This window comes from Sabethes cyaneus, chromosome 3 (genome assembly GCF_943734655.1).
Source record: "Sabethes cyaneus chromosome 3, idSabCyanKW18_F2, whole genome shotgun sequence".
Classification (NCBI taxonomy): Eukaryota; Metazoa; Arthropoda; class Insecta; order Diptera; family Culicidae; genus Sabethes; species Sabethes cyaneus.
The window spans coordinates 42,543,949-42,565,631 of record NC_071355.1 but is presented as its reverse complement, the minus strand read 5'-3'; the positions used below and the strand labels follow the sequence as shown (position 1 = coordinate 42,565,631).

General features: G+C 38.9%; 1 protein-coding gene across 1 annotated transcript; it reads right to left on the bottom strand.

Annotated features, from left to right (window-relative positions):
• Window positions 1–6,543: 6,543 nt before the first annotated feature.
• On the bottom strand, window positions 6,544–8,031 carry LOC128743356 (terminal uridylyltransferase Tailor-like). Its single transcript, XM_053839912.1, has 2 exons — window positions 7,892–8,031; window positions 6,544–7,827 (listed from the first exon to the last, which is right to left on the bottom strand). Exon 2 carries the CDS (start codon window positions 7,679–7,681, stop codon window positions 6,746–6,748), a length of 936 nt encoding a protein of 311 aa, XP_053695887.1. The 5' UTR covers window positions 7,682–7,827; window positions 7,892–8,031; the 3' UTR covers window positions 6,544–6,745.
• Window positions 8,032–21,683: the final 13,652 nt, after the last annotated feature.

The window sequence follows — 21,683 nt, the reverse complement described above, 5'->3', positions numbered from 1 at the left end:
ATTATGTAACGACACATTCCAAAGCAACGAGGCCTAATTTAATCATTTTTTTCTGAATAGCCAAAGAAGGGATTGTCCACTATGTTACTTCCGAGGCCGGAGGGGCCTCGGCTAAGTTCACCCCAGGTTCCTGGTCGAACCACTGGGAACCGTGTAGGGGCTGGGCTCTCAAGACCTCCTTTCTCACTGGCTAGCTCAACCTTGAGAACGCGAAGGCTTTCAGGGTCGGCTCCGGGTCTACTTTCGGGATCAAGAGATCAAAACCCTAAATTCCACTTTTATATCTATTTATTCTAATCTAACTCTTTTTGGCTGTCACACTCTACTCACGATGCTGGTTGCTGTCGATGCTGCTTATTGTGGTGGTCGGCCGACCGTTGGTGCTTATTAGGTACATCGATTTCATTGCTGCTAATCTCACGTGGTCAGTTCAATCCGGCTACTAGAGTGCCGAGATTCCGAGCTCGTATGCGTAGAAACTGGGAATAGTTTCTCGACTACAGGTTCCATGGTTCCCGGCTCGATCGTTCTGCTTCACCCCTGACCCGTCACCGCCTCCCTATGAGCGCGAGTGACCTCAAAGGCGGGGGACTCTACCGCGGGGACGGTATCTCTATCAGGGTTATTTTGGTCGATCTATTTGATTCATCCCGGCTCGTCACATCCTCTCTTCGAGCGCGTTTGACCTCGGAAGCACGGGTTCGACCGCGGACGACGGTATTCCAAAAGAACAATGGGTTAATTCTGCGCTGACGGCGTCTTGATGCCAAAGATTAATGGGTCCTAGCACGTGGACAGAATAAATTCATCAGTATAAATCCACTGAGGTTAGGGTTGATGCTTTCCCCGTAACCTATAAACCTATTCACACAGAGAACAGATTAACAGGCTCGAAGGAAGTAATCGATTTTTTGTGTGTAAATTCTGTCGGTAGCGCCCTCCAGAAATAGTTTGCCAAACGCATCAAAAAATATCCATGTACCTTTATCAACATTTCTTTGTGCTGGAGTTACATAGCAGCGATGGCAGCGACATCAAGATTTAGTTTGCCACTTACTGCTCGAGGGGTGCTCTATTGAAGGATTACTCGTAGATTACATAAAAACCTTTTACACACTTTTTGTCAATTACCTGGTAGTCTGTTCTCTGTGCTCTTCATACCTGACTAGGTTAATCCACTATGCGTGCCACGGATCTTGTACAATTAATAGTAACAGGTGTCAGTTGGCTTAACACGTTAACTATTTTAATCAAATAGCCGGAGCTTAATAATTTTCATCTTACTTGGTCAACTACTTAACAGAAAGTGTCGGTAGCTCCAATACTGCTGGAGGGAGAAATTCCTCACTCTATTTCCTGCCGTTTACTTGAGCCACTGAACTGACATTTTATCGATTGACTTATAACTGACGTTGGTAATTGTCAAGTTGTGGATTCCGTGTTGCATCGTTGTATTGTGAGCCTTTTTAATTTGTCCCTATTTTTATTTACTCGGAGTTACTTTTATTGTATGTTTTATTTGTCCCTAAATATTTATTGATTTTAAATTCGATTTTAATTTAGTTTTTATATTCATAACAAAATATACTATATATAATTTATTTAAACGCTCACCCAACCTAAAACTACATATTAATATACAAAATTCATCACGAACTCTAGTCTGCTGCTTCTCAGTGCATTCAACGTAATCTCCTCTAAATGGGTGTTATAGGGTAAAGATTGTGAAACGGTAACAACTAGAATCTTTAAATTTTTCTCTAGTCACCACCAAGCGCGAGGCCCCCCTGAAGCGCGAGGCTCCGTTCCACCGCACGGATTTGCCGGCCTAAACGCCGGCTCCGAGTCGCTGATAGAAGAAATATTTAGCGATGTGATCCTTGAAGGTTAGTTTAGTATCGATTAGAATTCCCAAATCCTTGACTGTGGATTTGCGACATGCGGTTTATTTGGCACCATTCTGCGAAAATTTCCAGCTGTTTTTGTAGGAAAAGTGAAAATTTAGTATAAGTTCCGTGTTTCGCGAGAACAGTACTGCTGCTCGAGTTTGCTGCCTTTGCTTCTATTTGTATCGTTCCACACCCTAACAGGTGGCTCTATGCAGCACTACTTACATGCACTGATGCGTTCTTCTCATCAAATATCTGCTGGTACCTCTCGTCAACCCATCCCTAACGTTGATTCGATGCTACACGGCCCAATACTTTCTCCGCTACGCTGTTAATCGCTGTTTTAACGAAACAGTTCTTTAGAGGAGCATTTTCCAGCTTACCGTCCTCCGAAAGCACTGATTCCAACGATAAATGTTGGAGCCCCGATAGGTACTGACGTCGATAATGTCTACAAAGTGACAATCATCTATCAGTCTATCAGAACACGCTCGAATTGCAATTCCGTCTGGTTGAGTGATCTCCAGGTATCCATGACGGTGGAGCTTATGGAAAAAGTTACTACTACGTATAGTCATGTCGACGAAATCGACGAATCTTAGGCCATTTCTTTTGCGGCTACTGCGTGCTAAACAATCCAATTACCGGTTTAAATTCCTTCTCTGGACCAACCTGAGTATTATAGTCTCCGATGATGATTTTGACGTCAACTTTTGGACAGCGGTCGCATTCGCGCTCCAAAGCAAAGTCTGAGGTATGACATCTTTAAGATTTCTTTATGACTTCACCCTTCTTTATCGACAGACGTCGCTGCCGGTTATTACAGTCATTATACGTACGTATCATCGTTCCTTTCCAGCATGCCTCCCGCAGCGTTACGATGCTAAATTTTTTGTCGCTTAAGTCAGCCGATTTTTCCAGTCCGAACTACCACTTGTCGTTCGTTGCTAGGCCCGCAACTAACCCCAGCGATTGTATCGCCGGATATCCAACGTAGCTCGAAAGAACCTTCCTTCCCTGTTATCATACCCCAGGTAACCAATAAGCATCACCAATGCTATTCAAACGCAAGCCAATAAGCATTTAAGCCGCATTGAATGCTACTTAAATGCCATTTTGGCCAAATATACGGCTGCTTTACTGCTAACTTTCTTATAGTGCTGAAAATGCTAATTTGCAGCTAATTGCCGACACGAAGAATTTGAATAGAATTGTGGATGCCAATTTACAACACCTATGCAGTCAAAAAGCTAATATACAACAACGTGCAGTATAAAATGCCAGATATGCTAATAAGCGGCTGATTTGCTGCTTATGTTAATGCTTATTGGTTACCTAGGACGGCCTTAAGATGCGTGTACGCTTCTTCCACAGCTCTAAGGTTAACACCGATGATATCGATGTCGTCCGTGAACACTAGGAGCATACCCAGCAAACCACAAATCGTATAATAATGTATGAAAATTATCTTAAATATCGCTAAACAAACTCGAACTCGTACATAAAGCTTAATAAAGCGCACCCTAGTTTACATTTATTCGTACAAAATGATGGTAACTGATTCACATGCGATTTTTATCACAGAATTGTATAGCATTACGGAACTAATCATGTTGAGTCGGATTTCATCGTGTACAAATACTTATGAATGTGAATTATTTTCGAATAATCTGCAGTACGTATATCGCCTCCAAAATAGTACGCATATGCTAGTTTCGTGCATCGAATGCGATTTTTCTAGATATATATCAGTACATATATCATATTTGTTACTTTGATATACGTACGAAAATGTTTGCTGGGTATGAGATTTTGTGATGATGGTACCGCTTCTCTGCACGCCTGCCCTTCGAATAGCACCTTCCAATGCAATGTTGAACAGCAAATTCGATAGTCCGTCACCTTGCTTCAAACCATCTAACGTTACAAGTGAGTCCGATGTCTGACTTGCTATCCTGACGCTTGATTTAATTTTGAACCATCGCACAGTGGTTCAAACAGCGAAATACGTGATCGTGTGATATTGCGCCGAAACGTGAAGATTTTCACATGTAGTGTCTTTAGGAACATTTTTTGGTATAATAAGCCCCTTCTTGTGAGAGAAATCTTTGGGTGATTAATTCCCTTGGAAGTGAGATACGAAATTTATTTTCTCGTATATTCGAGATACAGGTGTAGTACTTTCAGCAAAGTTGTTGTAAATATTAATACAAACAACTTTGTCAAAGACACCATACTTGTATCTCTTCATGGAAGTTATCTATTAAGCGTTATTCGTGGACAAACCCTTTAAAACAGTTTTTAAACCCTGACGTATTCTGGTCAATTTTTACGTGTTCATAGTGTTTTAGAAAGTTGTTTATCTGGCTAAAATCAACGTTTCTGTAGAACATTATTATAAGTTATTTTCTAAAGTTTCGGAGATTTTGAGCTTTTTTGGTGAAAAATAGTACTTCTTTGAGCTTAAATATTTCCCAAGGTGGCAAATGGTGGCAGATCAAACAACTCCTACCTAAAAGTACAACAAAAAGCCTGTAAAAGCAAGTATCAATTGACTGTATCTGTTTGTATCTTCAAAAGTTATAGTTGTTTAAAAAATCCTTCTCGGTCATGTTTACAGAACAATTAAACTGTACTTCGGATGCAATAAACGCCATTTTGTTTACATTGACAATCTCTTTCTACCAAGTTAAGTTATCAGCCATTTTTCGCCTATTTTCGAATCGAAAATGAATGTAGACTTAAAATTATTTAACGCAATTAATAAGAGAAAAGCTTCCAAATAACTTACTTATGCCTATTTTGTTCAATTCCTTCGATTGGTGTCTTTTCAAAAGAAAACACTCTGGCTGGTACCGAATGGCCGAAACACAAATGGTCGAATCACGAATGACCGAAATCCAAATGGCCGAATTTCAACAACAGTCACAAAAGACCGAGTCATGAAAGACCGAATTTTCTCGGAATGACTAAGTAAGCAGTACGTCATATATAGTTAATTATGTTAAATAAAGGTGTAGGTGAGATGACTCATCATCAAATGTTGTTTTGGAAAAATGCAGAAGGAGAGATCAATGCAAAATTGAACAAAATAGACTTAAGTTAGTTATTTGGAAGCTTTTCTCTTATTAATTGCGTCCATTTTTTAAGTTTACATTAATTTTCGAATCGGAAATTGGCGAAAAAATTGTTGTTAACTTAAGTTGATAGAAAGCGATTGTCAACGTAAACAAAATGGCGTTTTTTGCATCCGAAGTACAGTTTAATTGTTCTGTAAACATGACTGAGATTGATTTTTAAAACAACTATAACTTTTGAGGATACAAACAGATACAATCAATTGACACTTGCTTTTACAGGCTTTTTGTTGTACTTTTAGGTAGGAGTTGTTTGATCTGCCACCATTTGCCACCTTGGGAAATATTTAAGCTCAAAGAAGTACTATTTTTCACCAAAAAAGCTCAAAATCTCCGAAACTTTAGAAAATAACTTATAATAATGTTCTACAGAAACGTTGATTTTAGCAAGATAAACAACTTTCTAGAACACTATGAACACGTAAAAATTGACCAGAATACGTCAGGGTTTAAAAACTGTTTTAAAGGGTTTGTCCACGAATAACGCTTAATAGATAATTTCCATGAAGAGATACGAGTATGGTGTCTTTGACAAAGTTGTTTGTATTAATATTTACAACAACTTTGCTGAAAGTACTACACCCGTATCTCGAATATACGAGAAAATAAATTTCGTATCTCACTTCTAAGGGAATTAATCACCCAAAGATTTCTCTTACAAGAAGGGCTTATTATACCAAGAAATGTTCCTAAAGACACTACATGCGAAAATCTTCACGTTTCGGCGCAATATCACACGATCACGTATTTCGCTGTTTGAACCACTGTGCATCGTGAGCCGCCCCTAACCTGGAGTCAGACACTCACGGCTGGCAAGGCTGTTCCTTTTGCCAACACTCAGCAGATGCATGAGTACCTCCTTCCCTATCGCTATACGACCTTAGCTTCCACCGGGGTTGGTTACCCGATCTCCACTAAGGTTGCGCGGATTCCGGCTGGTACCACGATAAGGTAGGAACAGGAGTAGCTGGATAAGAAGCTAATGACCGCTGTGGGGTCTATTTTAAAACTGCAGGTACGCGAGGTACCGGTGTTAAGCATTACCCAGCCATTTACCAGCCCCCCGTTTATTGCTCGTTATTTCGGGTTATTTGAAAAAAATATATTTATTGTTATATTTATATTTATGTTGGTTAGCAGAAATCGAGCAGATTTTCGTTGCCAGCTTTCTGGCAGAATGTCTTGCGAAAAAGGGCTGAACATACAACTGCAGCAAGGAAACACTGCATTCTGGCGGTATCGTTACAAAAGAAGCTTTCGCTGCCAGACATTTGGATAGATTTCTGCCGGACAGAGACGCATAAACGGGGAGTGGTGTCGTATATCTTTTCGCCTTGCATGTGTGATTGTATGCAAGTTTGTATAGAACCTATTGCATAGAAACTTGTATATAGAAACGAAGATAGAAACCATCCAGTATTCAAACCATTTAGTCCGAAAAAGAATTATTTGTAGCTGAACTGTAACTTGACTACACTGAGTTATGAAAACGATTTGTTACAACTTTAATTTGCAGTTTTATTCAAATGTTATCACTTACAAATATATCTGCTTTTCTATATCTATCTTGTATTGCAGTCAATCATTGAAATGAATCAGATTCTTTATATTATTTTCAGATAGTTGAATGTTGCATTGAACATACAAAGTCCAATGAAAAATGAAATTAGATCCATAGCAGACAGAAAACTGGGCAAAACAAACACGTCATCACACTCTTTAAATAAAATCCTTTTGATTTAATATCCTTTCTGCTTCTTGGCAAGCCATTCGAAATGATTCAAAATCTCCAACGTCGACACCGCGTGATGCGTTGCGAGCTTGATTAAAGTAGTCACTGGACATCATTGACGGTTCCGTAGTTCGATCTGTATGAAAACGGAACCATTCTCTAGGTTTTACCATACCATTCAGTACACAAATTCCGTTTTGCGACCAATCAAACTGATTCCAATAAGCGAAGAAATCTTTAATTAAACTAAAAAAATCCTTCGGATAGCTCAACGTAAAGTTTTCGTTCGGGTAAAACTCAACATTAAGCAGGTTTATCTGATCCAACGGTCCTACCAGCACTCTTTCCACCGCTGGAAGATAATTTCTTTGTTGCATAAAGAATACAATAAGTCTGGTCAGAACATGAGTATGGAACCGCTGCGAAATATTCGTTAACGATTTCCAATCCTTCAAACAAACGTGCATTTTGCGAGCAAAAGGTTGCATGTCAAAGTAGTGTGAAACCAGTTTAGAAGTGGCCACAGAGTATCCGCTGTCAAATGTTAAATCTACTGTTAGATTTAATGTAGTAATGTGCACCCGTAGAAGCAGCGGCCCCTCTGGAATCTTACGTTCAATCTGTATTTCAGAGGGTTTCGCTTCAGCCCAGTCTACTGCCTTACTAAACACTAACATATCCTCAAGGCCTGAGCGGGCTTTTATGCATACATCGAGATCGGCATCATTCTGTGCCACACCTGTAACGCGCGATCCAAAGAAATAGACGTCTATCATGCCGAAGAAGGCAGAAAACTGTTTAATAAGATAGGCTTCTACTTTCCCGAATGGAGTGTCTTTTGTCACTTGCTCTCTAAGCAAGCATTCTTTATCCAAGTCGAATTGCCGCATATTCAGCAAATACAAGCCGGCACTCGAACACATTGTAAGGCTTATATTAATATGCACCTTAGTTTAAACGCACCGAATCCGGGTACATTCACGCCGCAACAAGCGATGGCCGTTTTGAATTCACAACGCCTTGACATTCAAAGACTAGACAGGTGTAATAGAAATTTGCTTCCCACGTCCTGAAAAGTGTTTCGATAAACAACAGATCCTACTGTCCTATCCGACAAACAGAAAAATACTTACTAATTACTTTGAATCGAGATCCAGCGTATTCAAATTCAACATACATGACCGGCACCGATGGAAAAAAGGCTTAGTCGACTTTCAACAAATCACAGGATAGATAATAAAGTAAACTGCCGATGCATTCATTTCAGACCACAGAATCAAAATGAAATTATTTCGTTGGTCGTTTTCGTTATTTGTCAAGTAAAACACTTCAAAGTATAATTTGTTTACGGAACCCTTGAACAGAAAACCCTCTTTACACTCAGCAAAATTCACATCATATATTCATCACAATTTCATGGAATCAAGCTTCGAACTTTATTCGCGTTGACGGCATTAAACGATCTCTTGCACACTCATAGAAATGCCCGTATGTACGTGTGGGTGGAAATCTGCCAAAATGCTTCGATCTCTTGCGCTCTTTAAGAAATTCCTATTCCGCTTCACCCATACAGTAAACTTTTGGAGGTGGCAGCAGCTTACATTCGTCAACGCGAATGGCCCGTGGTAGAAGAAGAAGAAGATGGAGATAAAGAAAATTAAGAAAATTAATGAGGGGAAAAGTTTGGATTTTTGGTTATTCCATTCCAAACGTACACAAGGTTTGGATTCGACCATCAGCGATTTCAACCAAAGTTGGCATAATTGTTTATTCCGACCCCACAACCAATTTCCCATTTTCAAGTTTCGAAGTTACTTGGAAATTTCGAATAATCTCAGGAGTGAAATACCACATTAGTCGACATAGCAATGCATTATATTGCACAAATAAACTAGCACAAATAGATAATAAAACTATACAAATTTACACGAAATTGTTACGTTTATTTAAATATATAGGGTAGTTGATCCAGTAGTTGTGGTACTACCAATAGTTGCGCTACTATTCATTACTAATGCATATTTTCGTCACCGTAGCATTTTAGATAAAACAATTACATTTATTATATAAAACAAGTTTTTAGAAGTATTGGTAGTTAGACTACACCATTTAAAATTAAAGCATTATTTGCTAAAATCCTATTTTCCAAAATCTAACGCGCAGTTGGAGCGCACAACTATAGGCGCTCATCTATAGTTTTGCTACGATGTTTTTTCACTTAGCAACCTAGCAATGTATATGAAATAACACAATTAAAGGAACATCAAACTTAATTAAGGAAACATTAGCGCAACTGTTGGTACAATATAATTGAATCGGAAAATTCATTTTTTCTTTATAAAGCTTCTCGTACAACGGAAGCAATTGTCTTGCCTTGTGACAAATACCTTGTATTTAATAAATTTATATCCCACAAGCATTAATTGAAGCATATACCTCAATAAACAAGCAAAATGAGGGTATATTGTGCTTAGTGGCGCAACTAATGGATCATCTACCCTACAAAAGTACCCAGAACAAGAACATTTATTATGTTGATTCTATGTTGAAAATAAATCTTTTTCATCAAAATACATTAATATTTAGTCATGAAAATGTCCGGAAGTTTCAGATAGATGTGTTTAAACATACTTTCACTAACAATTCAGATAGAATTACGCATGCCCCATATATTTAAAACGCCATATCTCCCAAACTACCAATATTGTTTTTTCTAGTTAAGTAATTCTTATGTAGAATTTTCTGGTGAATATTTTAGGCATATTGTGCTTTGCAAGAAATCTTTTCATTCTCGGAAAGTTCATAGCAAGCTGTCAAAATAATTCTGTATTGAGCGAAGCTGACGAATTTTCGTTAATTGAATGTCGATATTTTTCACATATCGATACTAGAGTGACTATATACAGAGTGGCGACAATGTCAAAATTGGAATGATAATTATCTGTCAGTGTCATTCCAATCGAGCAGACGACCTATCCAACGCGTATGCAGGAAAGAGAAAGAAAAACCTTGGAAAAACCGCATTGCATACATTTGGGATGACTTGTCGCCACTCTGTATATAGTCACTCTAACTCAGCTGAAAGCATAATCAGCAAAATTGCTCGCATCACGTGACGATCTGCATTTTACATTTGTTTTATAACACTCCGTATAACGTGCTAACATTTACAAAGCTGTTATATGCGTGCCTAAATTAACTATTTTGAAAAAAAAACTCTCGAGATATCGTCCACGAATATCGATACCAGTTATATCGATACATTATCGCCCTATGCTGACCTCGCCAAATATTGAAGGATGTGCTTTTGTCCAGAGCTGCCATAAACCTTTGCACGGTGCCTAACCTCAACTCTGGTTTGACGTTTTTGTGTGTTTTGTTTTGATTCCCTTTGTAACCTAATTTTATTGCTAGTGGGTTTATTACTTGTAATTCGTACCACTTGTTTGCGGAAACCGGAAATACCCGACTTTTCCGAAGCAGGAAAATGATAACAGTTCTGTACAACATATATTTTTGTCATTTTTGCAGTTTTTTGCTTCTGGGTCTTGCGAATAAGTAATCAAAACAAACCCCACAACACTGTCAAATCTGGGAGGAAAAAAAACGCACTGACATCTGCGTGCAATGCTTTATACAAATAGATTAATTTCTATTGTTTAGATATTTGCAACCCCATTCCGTACTTCTTAAATTTTGTTACTATTTACACATATTTTTATATTTATGATATTCAATGAATTTATATAATACATATTTTTGAATGTAAAAGGCTAAAAGACGTTTTTTTAATGTAGTTTTAGTTGCTAAGGCATCAGTAACAATTGCACATATAAACCAAAAAATATTTGGCCACCTTTCCTTGTTCTCGTTGCGGTGATTGACGATGCGGGTTACCGCCGCAACAGGATAAAAATTTATGTAAATAACCGCAATATCTATTTGAAAATAAAATTGGGGGCGTTCTGAGATATTCGCATTTTTCGTTTTAAATTGCAAAAAAATGTATGATGTTGACAAATTATATAAAAACTGATAACATCATTCGATTGCACGGCAAAAACCCACAGAAAAAGTATATTGGCATGTCTTCACATCAAACTGTTTCAGAGATATTTAAGCCCGAAAAATGTTTTTTTTCGAAAATCTGTAAAAAAGGAAGTAGCGCCACTGCTAGGGGGATTGCTCAATCGACGCAAAACTTTGGGAAATTGGTTGTGGGGTCGGAATGAACAATTATGTCAACTTTGGTTGAAATCGCTGATGGTCGGATCCAATTTTTCCGGTTTTTGTGTACGTTTGAGATGGAATGACCAATAATGCAATGCAGTGATATGTGCAATATGTGCAATAGAGCTTGCTAAGGGTTATAAAAACTTATCGTTTTTCACTCAAACGTATGTTTTTTTACCGGGGTATAACTGGGGGAAAACAAAAACAAACGTGTAAAATCAATGTAAAATCTAACAACAGCAACAACAAATCGCGCGTCGATGTGTGCGTGCGGCAAACGTCAGCAAGCTCAATAGAGCTTGCTAAGCCCAGTGCAAAAGGCTACAAAAACTTATCGTTTATCACTCAAACGTATGTTTTTTTTACCGGGGTATAACTGGGGGAAAACAAAAACAAACGTGTAAAATCAATGTAAAATCTAACAACAGCAACAACAAATCGCGCGTCGATGTGTGCGTACGATAAACGTCAGCAAGCTCAATATGTGATTTTGTGTTGTTTATTGAAGTTCATACTTGCTTTGTATTGTTTTATAAAATGTTTTATCCTATAAAAATTCATCTGCAATAATTTAGCCAATGAACCTCATTTCTTATACTCATTATATTTAAAAAAATACTTGCAAAACAGTTGAAAATTCTCTCTAACACAAAAAATATACGATCTAATACAAAATAAACCTGAAATTCAGGCTTAGCACCCCAAAATTACTTAAGAACCATATATTATCCTTGATTTAAAGAGATTTTTTTGGTTGATCAGCATTTGTATGGAGTCGCCCCACTGTGCGATGTGTCGCCAACGAAAGCCGCTGACCGACTGACGATGCGCAGTAAAAGGCATATCAGTCAAAACCATACCGTGCACTGGCGGATGTGTCGATGGATTTTTCGGTTTGTTGGCGTCTCGCTTGGTGAATTTGGATGCCTTCGTTGCCTTATCCGGGAAAGCAGCAACAGCTGAACCTCAACAATTTTCGATCGGATTCTATAGGGCGTAAATTAAATACAATCATAAGGAAGCTTAATTCATAGCTCATATCGTATATATTTCTGTCATCCGTGCTAGGAAAGCACTGACGAGGGAAGGCAAAAATATGAAAATAATTCAATTTTTCAATGACGCGCATTGAAAATCAATAGTTTTCTATATTTTCAATATTTTCCAAATCGTTTTTCCGATCAATTGGTGTAAATATCTTGGAAATCTATTGAAAATTGACTGAATTATAAGCCGATGCGTGAGAACGCATTTCCACTTTGATGACGTCATTTCCAACAACCAATCACGAAGCGAGAATTCTGGTAAAACATAGGTTCATTATTTTCAATTTTTCAATAGTTCAACATCAAGAATCCATACTTTGCTTCATTTGGGCCAATTCTTAGAAGATGTTCCAATCGATTGGTGTAAGAATGTTGAAAATCGATCGATGACACCCTAAACCAGCTACCTTCCTGAAAGACGTAGTCCTACGTCAAAAGTGCTTGCTCTAGATTGTTCGGTTCTTGAGAAAATGAATTTTCGAATTAGGTACATATTCAGAAAACTCTATTTTTCAGCCATAACTCAGGAACAACAAAAATGTTATCAAGCAAGTACCTAATAGACAAACAAGTAAAAAATATTTCACAAATTTTTTTTGCGATGTGACAGAACGTAATTTACCGACTTTTCATTGGACTTCAAACTGGGCAGTGAAATTGTTTAAAAATCGAAGATGAAATTAAACTTACACTTGGATTTGAAGTCGGACCTTAAATTATGGGCCTTATTCTCACAGTCACCTCACCTAAATTTTTTGGATGAGAACCCAATTTGCGATTCTCAGAGTCATCTAGGTGACTCCGCCCACTTGGGTGACTGTACAAATCAAATGGGGCCGGTAAGGTGAGGTGAGGGTGACTGTGAGAATAGGGTGCGTGAGCGAAGTGAAGTGAGGTGAGGTGACTGTGATAATAGGGCCCTATATCTTGAAGTTGAACGTAGAATTAAAGTTGAAATCGGACTAGAAATTGAACCTAAATGCTAGGAATTGTAATTTGGTATGAATTAGTTTCAAATTGCACCTGAAATTTTATTTGGATTGGACTTGAAACTATAGACTTAAAATTGGACTTGAAATCGGCGTTGAATGGGGCATGAAATTAGAATTGAATTCAAACTTGAAATTGAGCTTAAATTATAGGCTTGAAACTAAACTTGATATTTAATTGATAACTGGAAGTTGTTGGACTTGAAACTGGAACTATTTTTACGTAATTAAATTACTTACCGCAAAAATAGTGGCTGATTACATTAAAAAATACGGACCTCTGGGATACAGAAATTATTTTGTCTTACACTTAATATTACAGAGAAGGTGGGGCACGTGCCTCAGTGTACCGCAGTGCTACTATGCTACATAAATTTGAACATCTCTATTGAAAAGTAAAACAAATAAGGGCTTGTGAAGGGACCGCGATTGACTCACGTCCTTTCTGGGATCTGAAAAAAAATATTCGCGTTGTGTCTTGTGTCTGTATATAGTTTAGGGTTATATGATAAGAAACACCTACTATAGCATATTACTGTTGTAGAAAATCAAAGCAAGCCACTCCAAGCGCGCGAACAATAATGTGCATTCTAACCCGAAGTGTGCAGTGGTTCGGAGGTTCTAAATTCGTCTCTCGTTGTGGCATATTTGCGGTTGTCCTGGCGACCTGTTATCGGTTTTGCGGAATATTTTGTTTGAATACAGAATGGATCATCTTTACTTGCAGTTATTTTCACGACGCTTCAACGAACTGACCGAGAATTATATGCAACAGATCGGCTGGGTTTCGCCGCGGACGACCAACGCCTTACGCGTACTGCTGCAAACGATACAGGTTGTATGCAGCAAGGCTCAATTTCACAGCCCTCGCTCCTTGATTTTCGGCATGGTACGCTATAAGGCGGATGTGTTACATTTTTCAAAACCAATTACATGCTGTGGGGTAAATATATTTTTGAATATATCAGAAATTAAGATTTGCTGACTAAGATTTTTTCTCATTTGTAATATTTGTTTACAGAAATGTATGTTGTGTTCAGATTCGCTGACACTGCACTTATTGTTTGCTGGTTCCGGCCATGCTGACTGTGCGCTGGATGCCGACTCTAAACGATCGGTAAGTATTATCACAGCTATTAAGCTATTTAGCAGCACAAATTTTAATACTAATCCTAAACTTACTTATCCACAGGTCATCCTTTTTAACCTTTACGTACAAGTAACAAACGACATTCTTGTTGGATACAATAATAATAACGCGTCTATCAATCAAGCCGTAGTCGAAAATCTGCGCAAAGCACAAGGGCTGGTAAGCTCTATCCTGCAGAAACCGAATAATCGTAGTGATTCCGCAATGGATCGGTTGTTCATCGAGACACGTTTCAGTATGTGGGAAACAATTTTCGACTACACCTGTAAGGTGTGTGAAACTCAGGGTGTCGTGCGGTGTAGTTTCGAGGACGTCATCGCTCGTTACGGCCTGAAATCCTTAGTAGGCGCTCCGATTCGGCACGTTGAAAGCAAGGTACATGCTAAGACCATTCAGCAATTACCTTCTGATCAAACAATCGCTCTTCGTACGCCTGATCAGCATTCGAGTGCCAGCTTGTATTTGTTGAATTTGCGACAAGCAGATTTAGATAAAGAATGTTCGCTTAGAGAGCAAGTGACAACAGACACTCCATTCGAGAAAGTTAAAGCCTACCTTATTGAACAGTTTTCTGTCTCTCTCGGAAAAATTGACGTTTACTTCTTTGGTTCACGTGTTACAGGAGTGGCTCAGCGTGAGTCAGATCTTGATGTATACATTAAATCTAGCTTAGGCTTTGAGAAAAAGTTAACGTTTAGTAGGGCAGTTAAGTGTGCTGAAGCGAAACGCTCACAAATGCAGATTATACTTCAGATTCCGGAGGACCCACTACTTCTTCGAGTGCGCATCAGTACATTAAGTCTAACATTAGATTTAACATTTGGCAGCGGATACGCGGTGGCAAATTCCAGACTAGTTTCGCACTATTTTAACCTGCAACCTTTAACTCGCAAAATGTATGCTTGTGTGACGGAGTGGAAATCTTTATCGAATATTTCACAGCAGTTCCGCAGTTACGTTTTGACCATGCTTATAGTATTCTTTATGCAACAAAGGAATTATCTTCCAGCAGTAGAGATAACAGTTCTTGGACCGATGAATCAGCCAAACATATTTAATGTTGAGTTTTTCCCTCGCAAACACTTTATCTTGAGCTATCCGAAGGATTTTTTGAGTTTAATTAAAGATTTCTTCGCTTATTGGAATCAGTTTGACTGGACTCGAAACGGAATTTGTGTACTAAATGGCAGGGTAAAATCTAGAGAATCTTTCCAGTTTGAAACCGATTGTAAACCGGAACCGCCTATGATGGCCAGTGATTACTTTAATCAATCTCGCAATATATCGCGTAGTATCGACGTAGGAGATTTCAAAAAATTTCAAATGGCCTGCCAGGAAGCTGATGAGATATTAAAACAAAAGAATGTTATTTAAATATATAAAATTCATCTTCATTTTCTATTGAATTTATGTACCTATGTTAAAAGTGACATTTATCTTAGAAATAAGAGTTTCGTGAGTACATACCGTACCTACACCACATTCAAACCAAATCCTGGACAGTTGCAGATTTTTCTTAAATATTGATAAAATTTTAGCTGTTTAAACAATTCAATCACTATACATCTGATGATTTTATATTATTAAACTGGTTTAAATAGCTAAACTTTGGTCAGTATTTGAGAAAAATCTGCGATTGTCTATAATTAGACATTGGGCCCTATTCTCACAGTCACCTCACCTCATATTACTTCTCCTCACGCGCCCTATTCTCACAGTCACCTCACCTAACGGCTCTCCGTTTGATTTGTACAGGTGAGCTGGGTCACCTAGGTGACTGTGAGAATCGCAAATTGTCACCTCACCTGAAAAATTTAGGTGAGATGACTGTGAGAATAGGGCCCATTGTCTTGAATATGGTGCTGGCACGGTAAATACTAGTGATGATACTAGTACTAGTAATAGATTTAGGAAACATAGAATAAAGCTCTTTTTATTACACTTAAGCGCAAGTTCCAAGCTTTTCCCCACTCAAAAAAAAACGTATTCAAGTCATATTCAAATACAAATAGTATCACAAGCATACTTTCAAATGTATTCAATAAACTCGGATTATGTATTTTTTTGTATAACCATTAATAGTATTTTTGCCGAACTGGCCGAAAAAGCACTCTTAGTTGCATAGTCCTAAGACAAAGCCTGTTGAACAAAGTTTCTCCAGTTAACTCGGTTGTGGGCAACTGTTCTCCAATTCCTCAGGCACCGAGTACTCTCCGCCAGATCTCGCTCCATATGGTCTAACCATCTTACTCGCTGCGCTCCTAGTCGTCTTGTTCCTAACGGGATTTGAAGCAAACGCCATCTTTGCACGGTAGTTGTTCAGCATTCTTGCAACATGCCCTGCCTATCGTATCCGTCCAGCTTTAGCCACCTTTCGGATACTGGCTTCGCCATGGAGCAGTTCGAATTCATGGTTCATCCTCCGCCTCCATACTTCGTTTACCTGTACGCCACCGAAAATCGTTCTAAGCACTCGTCTTTCGAAAACACTAAAGAAACTGACTAAAGAAATTACATTGGAACTCATTTTCGGTTCGTCAAAACCAAATGCGCATGAATCTCGACGAAAACTTCTGAATCTTTTGCTCGAAAACTTGCGGAGTATCAGTCGATGAACGCGGGAGAAAATACTGACTACAAGCAAACGGCCACAAATATCATCGTATCATCACGAAATCGATCCGTGCTGTCTAACGAAAACACCAGGTAATCAAGTTTGTAGCGTACAGTTCATAAAATCACATAAATGTTGAGCTCGAAAAAAATATTGTTAGAATTTTTTCGAGCAACATTGAACAGAGTCACGCACAACATTCATCGTTGAGCAAATTAGATTTAATGATGACAGGAGGCCGCGAGTGACTGAGCTCCAATTTCCATTCACCTTCATTCCAATTTTGTTCGTCAACCAGTTCACACCGTGTAATTATTTAACTACCAACTTAACTACGTTTCAAGAGGTTGTGGGCCTGCAGTTTTGAAAAAATGGAGAGAAGTGGAATCATCAAACTCAATAATGAAAACTACGATTCTTGGAAGCTTGAAGTCGAACTTCTACTAGTACGAGAAGGCCTGTGGAAGTTTTTCGAACCGGGAGTGAAGCCTGAAGCGGCTGCAGACGGATCGAATGCTGTGGCGTTGATTGCTTCGGAAAAAGGAGATCAGAAGGCCCGTACTGCTCAGTCGGAGTCAGCACGGTCTAATCCGGAACATGAGCATGAGAAGAAATCTCCAACATCCAAGGTACGTTTACTGAAGCGAATTTGCGACCTGCAATTCAAGGACGAGGACGACATCGTGGAGCATCTAATCTGATCGAAGACCTTTTTGAGAAGTTGGCGAATGCTGAAACGAAATTAGATAACGATCTTCAAGTGGTCCTGATTTTCAGAAGCCTTCCAAGTTCCTTCGATGCGTTAACTACAACTTTGGAAAATTGTCCAGAGAATGAACTGACGGTGACGCTCGTCAAAGACGTTAAAATTGTTACTCATTCGTAGCTCTAACAATTTGATCAATCATTAGATAATATTTAAACGGAAATTAGCAGCTAGAGCTAGACCCACAATTGTGTGTGACCCATGATTGTGGACTGACTGTATATCAGGGGAAACTTTCTTAATATATTAGCCCGTATGAATAAAACAGTTTGCTTTGCTTTTCCCGCATAAACCTAATGGAGAAAGTAAACTGTTTTATTCATACGCCCTATTGGTTCTTGATCACATCAATACACACCCCTATTCTGACATTTTAAATGATCAATCACCGTATGTAAGAAAATGTTTTCTTATTGTCATGTACGTATTCGGGTTACTCTCAACTCTCGTAAGAGATAGGCAAAGTCGATACAAAACCAGTACTGTATGCTGGAAAATGTGCACCCTACTATCAACCTCGAGTTGCAGGCACTACTTGGAGAGCTTTTCATCGTACACCTGACGAAAGTTGAGAAACTACGGTGGGCCAGCCACGTCACAAGGATGCCGGACGATCGTGCAATGATATCCGCTCTCTTCATGAACCCCACCGGTACACAGTGGGATCATTCTGGAAAAAGGCAGTCAAAAGTCTTTTCTCTCTTTCCCTGACGTTTTTGAGCTTAGATGTCTTCATACGAGTTTCTTAAAAAGTATTCTGCATCTGTTGACATTTTCATACAATTAGATCATTTGAAGAAATTAACTTTTTATAGGAACTAGATGGCATGTTCATGTGTTTGGCAAAGTTGTAGAACTTTGAATTTCATTAAACTTTGCCGAAGATACTAAGTATCTACATCATATGGTTTGCGAGATATAATTGACTTGCTGTCGTGACCCCCTTAAAATCAGTTTATTAAACTTTTTAAATATATGTGTATACTAGCTGACCCGACAAACTTCGTATTGCCACAAATTAACCTGTGTTGTTCATAAATCATGAATCTCGGATGATCTTTGTCACAATCTCGAGTTTTGCAAGCCCCCCAGTGGAAGGCGCTTCCGACGGCGGGTCACCGGCAACACTCGCGACCGTCTCGTCCTGAATGATCTAGTGTTACTATAGATAGTTTTTGTGGTCTTGTATTGACTAATGTTTTATGGAAGAGTCTCGAATTTCTCGAGTTCGATTAGTTTTTGAGTTTCGCAAAAATTTCTGTTTTATTTGTATGAGAGTCCATATCCCCCTACCACAGGGGTGAAAGGTCTCTAACTATCGTAAAATAAATTCAAGACTCCAAAATCTCCCACATGCCAAATTTGGTTCCATTTGATTGATTAGTTCTCGAGATAAGAGGAAATTTGCATTTCATTGGTATGGAAGCCCACCCTCTTAAAGAGGAGATGGGCCATAACTCGCTTTCTAAAGAAGAGAGGGGTCTCAATTCACCATAGAAAAAAATCTTGCGCCTAAAACCACTTACATGTCAAATTTGGTTCCATTTGCATGATTAGTTCTCGAGTTATGAGGAAATTTGTTTTTCATTTGTATAGGAGCCCCCCCCCTCTTAAAGTGGGGAAATCCATAGAAAATATACCATAGAAAATATTCTTGCCTACAAAAACACCCACATGATAAATTTGGTTCCATTTGCTTGATTAGTTCTAGAGTTATGAGGAAATTTGTATTTCGTTTGTATGAGAACCCCCCTCTTAAAGTGGGGAGGGGTCCTTATTCACCATAGAAAATATTCTTGCCCTCAAAAACTTTCACATGCCAAATTTTGTTCCATTTGCTTGATTAGTTCTTCAGTTATGAGAAAATTTGTATTTCATTTGTATAGGATCCCCCCCTCCTACGACGGAGAGGGGTCCCAATTCATCATAGAAAAAATTTTTGCCTCCAAAAACACCCACGTGCCAAATTTGGTTCTATTTGCTCGATTAGTTCTCGAGTTATGAGGAAATTTGTATAGGAGCCCCCCCTCTTAAAGTGGGAAGGGGTCCTTATTCACCATAGAAAATATTCTTGCCCTCAAAAACTTTCACATGCCAAATTTTGTTCCATTTGCTTGATTAGTTCTTCAGTTATGAGGAAATTTGAATTTCATTTGTATAGGAGCCCCCCCTCCTAAAGTGGGTAAGGGTTCTAATTCACCATAGAAAATATTCATGCCCTAGAAAACTTTCACATGCCAAATTTGGTTCCATTTGCTTGATTAGTTCTCGAGTTATGAGGAAATTTGTATTTCGTTTGTATAGGAGCCCCCCTCTTAAAGTGGAGAGGGGTCCTTATTCACCATAGAAAATATTCTTGCCCTCAAAAACTTTCACATGCCAAATTTTGTTCCATTTGCTTGATTAGTTCTTCAGTTATGAGGAAATTTGTATTTCATTTTTATAGGATCCCCCCTTCCTAAAACGGGGAGGGGTCCCAATTCATCATAGAAAAAATTTTTGTCTCCAAAAACACCCACATGCCAAATTTGGTTCCATTTGCTTAATTACTTCTCGAGTTATGAGGAAAATTGTGTTTCTTTGGTACAGGAGCCCCCCCTCTTAAAGTGAGGAGGGGTCCTAATGTACTATAGAAAATATACTTGCCCTAGAAAACTTTCACCTGCCAAATTTGGTTTCATTTGCTTGATTAGTTCTCGAGTTATGAGGAAATTTGTATGGAAGCCCCCCCTTTTAAAGAGAAGAGGAATTATAATTCCCCTTATAAAGAGGGGAGGGGTCTCAATTTACCATAGAATAAATTCTTGTCACCGAAAACACCCACATGCCAAATTTTGTTCTATTTGCTTGATTAGTTGTCAAGTTATACAGAAATTTGTGTTTCATTTGTATGGGAGCCCCCCCTCTTAGTGGGGGGAGGGGTTTCTAACCATCACTAAAACCTTTCCTGGCCCCAAAAAACCTCTAGATGCATACTTTCATGCCGATTGGTTCAGTAGTTTTCGATTCTATAAGGAACATACAGACAGACAGACAGAAATCCTTCTTTATAGGTATAGATATATATATATATATATGGTTGTATAACATTTCGCCGAAGACCACATCGCGGAAAGTACCAATACGCCGAAAATCCTTTCGCGGAAAGGACTATCCCGCGGAAAACCGTTTGGCGGAAAGAACCGTTTTGCGGAAAACCCTGTTAGTAGCAAACGTTTCCTAGATGATTCAGGGCGAGCTGGCCGCAGGCAACGGGGAGTGTTCGCCGGTGACCCGCCGTCGAAAGCGCAGACCACTGCGGGGAGGGGGAGGAGGTGGGGCAGCCACGCCGCAGAGATCACATCTGTCCCCTAGTCCTCTCCCTTTCAACCTGAATAAGCGGTGGTTCTCCGTCAAATAGTACTTTCCACAAAAGTGTTTTCCGCGAAATGGTACTTTCCGCGAAAATGTTTTTCGCGAAACGGTTTTCCACGAAACAGATATACTGTTATCCACGAATTGGTTGTTTTCCGCGAGATGGTATTCGGCGAAATGTAATACAATCTTTATATATACTAGCTGACCCGACAAACTTCGTATTGCCACAAATTAACCTGTGTTGTACATAAATCATGAATCTCGGATGATCTTTGTCACAATCTCGAGTTTTGCAAGCCCCCCAGTGGGCGGCGCTTCCGACGGCGGGTCACCGGCAACACTCGCGACCGTCTCGTCCTGAATGATCTAGTGTTACTATAGATAGTTTTTGTGGTCTTGTATTGACTAATGTTTTATGGAAGAGTCTCGAATTTCTCGAGTTCGATTAGTTTTTGAGTTTCGCAAAAATTTCTGTTTTATTTGTATGAGAGTCCATATCCCCCTACCACAGGGGTGAGAGGTCTCTCACTATCGTAAAATAAATTCAAGACTCCAAAATCTCCCACATGCCAAATTTGGTTCCATTTGCTTGATTAGTTTTCAAGTTATAAGGAAATTTGAATTTCATTTGTATGGGAGCTCCCTCTTAAAAGGGGAAGGGGTCGTAATTCACCATAGAAAAAATTTCTGCCATCTAAAACTCCCACATACCAAATTTGGTTCCATTTGATTGATTAGTTCTCGAGATAAGAGGAAATTTGCATTTCATT

What these genes read in the sequence shown, in the direction of transcription:
- LOC128743356 (XM_053839912.1), bottom strand. Translation starts at nt 7,681, where the DNA reads ATGTGTTCGAGTGCCGGCTTGTATTTGCTGAATATGCGGCAATTCGAC.